We start from the raw sequence: 2,875 nt of genomic DNA on the forward strand, positions 1-2,875 counted from the left end.
CAGAGCACTTAAAGTAGTAGCGACTTTGAAAGCAAAGGACAAAAGAGCCCAGGGAGAAGTTACTAGGTATGAAAGAGCTGTCCCTCCTTGCAGGTTTTAAGGACTCTCCCCTCCATCTAAGAGCAATCTGTAATCCTGTGGGAAGTCCCGGTGCCCCACAGCCACTTGTTATTTCCAGCACACTCTCTTCTTAAATAACTACCCCTTGTGGAAGCCAAACATGTTTAAGTCTGAGTTATCAAAAATCCTTTATTTTTTTGCCTGGGAACTCCAAAGCAATATATTCTCAGCCTGAACAATATAGATAGATTTTTTTTTCCATTTTGCTAAAAATGAACTCTAAAAAATTATGTTGTTTTCTATTTGCCTCCAATGTCTTAAAATGTTCCATCAGTTCTCCAAATTCTCCAGAACATAATACCTCTCCCAGTACCACCTGCCCTCCAGTACCACCTGCTCTCCAGTACCAGGGAATAAGTGCTCTGTGAGGACTTAGCTCCTTGGTGGAGTGAGAAAATTCAGAAAGGGGGATATTCCACGAACAAGTTCTCCCCTTTCATCGAAAGTGACAAAGTCTGCTCACAAGAGTGCCTGTGTCTTGTTTTCCTATGTGACCCAGGAGGCAAGAGAGGACCCTGCCAGTGAGGAGTCCTCTGCCTTGCCCTGCAGACCACTGTCCCTGGCCTTCACCCCACTGTCCGTGCACTGCGCAGAGCTGGAGAGCTCAGCTTCACACTCCACGCCCTGAGGGGCCAGATGCCCTTTCCTGGGCTGAGGCCTCTTTTGAAAGCAGAGTTTGAAAAGCCCCAGTACTGTCAAGGTCAGGATCACCAACACTACCACTGCCATGCTTACAAGTATGGAGACCACAGTGGTAGAGTAGTCGAAAGCCTGGGGCCTGGATGAGGCAGGTGTGGAATTAAATGCGGGGACCATGCTTCTGGATGGAGTGAGGAAGACTGTGGGCTTGGCGTGAGAGGATATCTGAAGGGAAGATATCGTGCTCTGTGCTCCCCACTGAAGAACCTCAGGAACAGATGTTGCTGCGGAACTGCCCTGTCCAGTGGCATTGGGTGGTCTCTCTCCTGGCTTCTGGACTCTGGGGCTGGCTGCAGTGGCCTGCTGGCTCCAGGTGGCCACCTTGGTCGCCCCAGGCCCTGGCTGTCCTTTCTTTTTGGTCACACAAGAGCTTCCATCCTTTCCCAGATGGAAGCCCTCAGCACATTCACAGGCAAAGTTTCCCAAGTCGTCCAGGCAGTGAGAAAGCTCAGCGCATTTGCCAGCACGGAGATACCTCCCAGGGCAGGGACAGAGCACCGCTCCGGAGGGGAGCTCTTGCCAGCGTGCGCCGGCCTCTTCCTCGACGCAGGTGGCTTCGATGGAGAGCTCCCCAGGACAGGTTGCACTCACCTTGGTCCCCGGAGGACTGAAGTCCAGCGCTGAGCTGTGCAGCTGGAAAGGAGCGCGGTAGCTCAAGTTAGAGGCGGCCCCTGGGCGCGGCGCGGGGCACAAATTCTCAAACTGGTACTTGCACAGGTAACCATTGGCGCGCAGGTAGCAACGCATCTCCTTCCAGCCTGCAGGCTCTGCCCCTCTAGTGGCCTGGAGTCCCGCGCACTTGCGCACCGTACAGGAGCGTTGCGGCTCCTCCACCCAAGGCAGGGTGTCGCTTTCGGACGCACCGGCGTCGGGGGTCAACCAAGAGAAACCCCTCAAGGGTTCGCTCTCCAGGGTGCAGTGGGAACGCCCGCGCTCCAGCGCCACCCAGAACAACAGGTCTTTGGAACCCCCTCCAGGCCCGGGGCCTGCCCGCAGGAGCGCGAGCACCGCGCGCAGCTCCGCGCCCCCGTGCACCGTGCTGAGCGCCCCGCCGCGCAGGTTGCAGGCCTCCTCTGCCGCCGGCCGCTTGATGGTAGCGTGGTGCAGACTGTAGCAGGCCCCGGAGGCTAGACAGCCCGCGCGGTCGGCGGTGGGGTGCTCGGCATTGCCAGGCCTGGGCCAGAGCGCCTGATAGAGAAGACACAGGGCGAGCACCAGCCTCATCTCGGAGGCCTGTGCCCGCAGCCGCTCCCAATTTAGGTCTGTCGGACCGAGAGCGCCGAGCGGTCTCCGAGCGCGGTCGCCGCCCTCTGCAGCTGGCTCCCCACCCTGCTCCCCCCGTCCCCTCTCCTCCTCTCAGCCTACAGGAATCCCCAATCCCCACCACAGTCCCTGCGGCCAACAGCTTCCCTAGGCCGCGACGGGACAGGAAGCGTGACCTGAGCTCTGCCAAGCCCCAGCAGCCCCGATTTATTCTGGGATCGGAGCACAGCTGGCGCCTGAGCACTGGAAACACACAGCCCAGCCGGAAGGTCAAACACCCTGCTTCGAGCAAGAGAAAAAGAAAGTTGCCAGTAGGGTGGTGTATGCTTCTCTCTACTCAGGGCGTTTCAGGACCTCGCATCCCACAGCCCTTCGGGGAACACTGGCCGGAAGGACTGGGCCCAATGAACTTGCGTGCCGCCCCTAGTCCACGCCGGCCCATTGTATTTCCATCCGGAATAGTGGAATTGGCGTCAGAATGGTTTGTAGATAGCTCTGGGAGGTTTTCTGAGCGGGGTGGGGTGGAGAAACCTCGTGAGAAATCTTAGCATCTTGCTTGTGCACCACAGGCGGCCTTATTTCACTTCCATTCTCTTCCTGTCTTCTGATTCTTCCTTCTATCAGAGGAAATTGCTAGTCTAGGAAGTTAGAATTTCTTAGGGTTTTTAAATGGGAAACTCTTTGGTCAGCACTTGCCTGAAAAGTTTGTTTTTAACTTGCATTTGTTTCTTTTTTAAATGGTTCACATTGGCTCCATCAGGAAAGGAAATATATATCAAGCCTAAATGAGAAA

General features: G+C 55.9%; 1 protein-coding gene across 1 annotated transcript; it reads right to left on the minus strand.

The window, feature by feature from the left end:
- Window positions 1-229: 229 nt before the first annotated feature.
- On the minus strand, window positions 230-2,423 carry Clec14a (C-type lectin domain containing 14A). Its single transcript, XM_004862745.3, has one exon. The coding sequence runs from the start codon at window positions 2,041-2,043 to the stop codon at window positions 607-609; it is 1,437 nt and encodes a 478-aa protein (XP_004862802.1). The 5' UTR covers window positions 2,044-2,423; the 3' UTR covers window positions 230-606.
- Window positions 2,424-2,875: the final 452 nt, after the last annotated feature.

Source organism: Heterocephalus glaber, unplaced genomic scaffold (assembly GCF_053883595.1).
Source record: "Heterocephalus glaber isolate CG9 unplaced genomic scaffold, H.glaber_assembly_v1.0 deba00000901, whole genome shotgun sequence".
Classification (NCBI taxonomy): Eukaryota; Metazoa; Chordata; class Mammalia; order Rodentia; family Bathyergidae; genus Heterocephalus; species Heterocephalus glaber.

What these genes read in the sequence shown, in the direction of transcription:
- Clec14a (XM_004862745.3), bottom strand. Translation starts at nt 2,043, where the DNA reads ATGAGGCTGGTGCTCGCCCTGTGTCTTCTCTATCAGGCGCTCTGGCCC.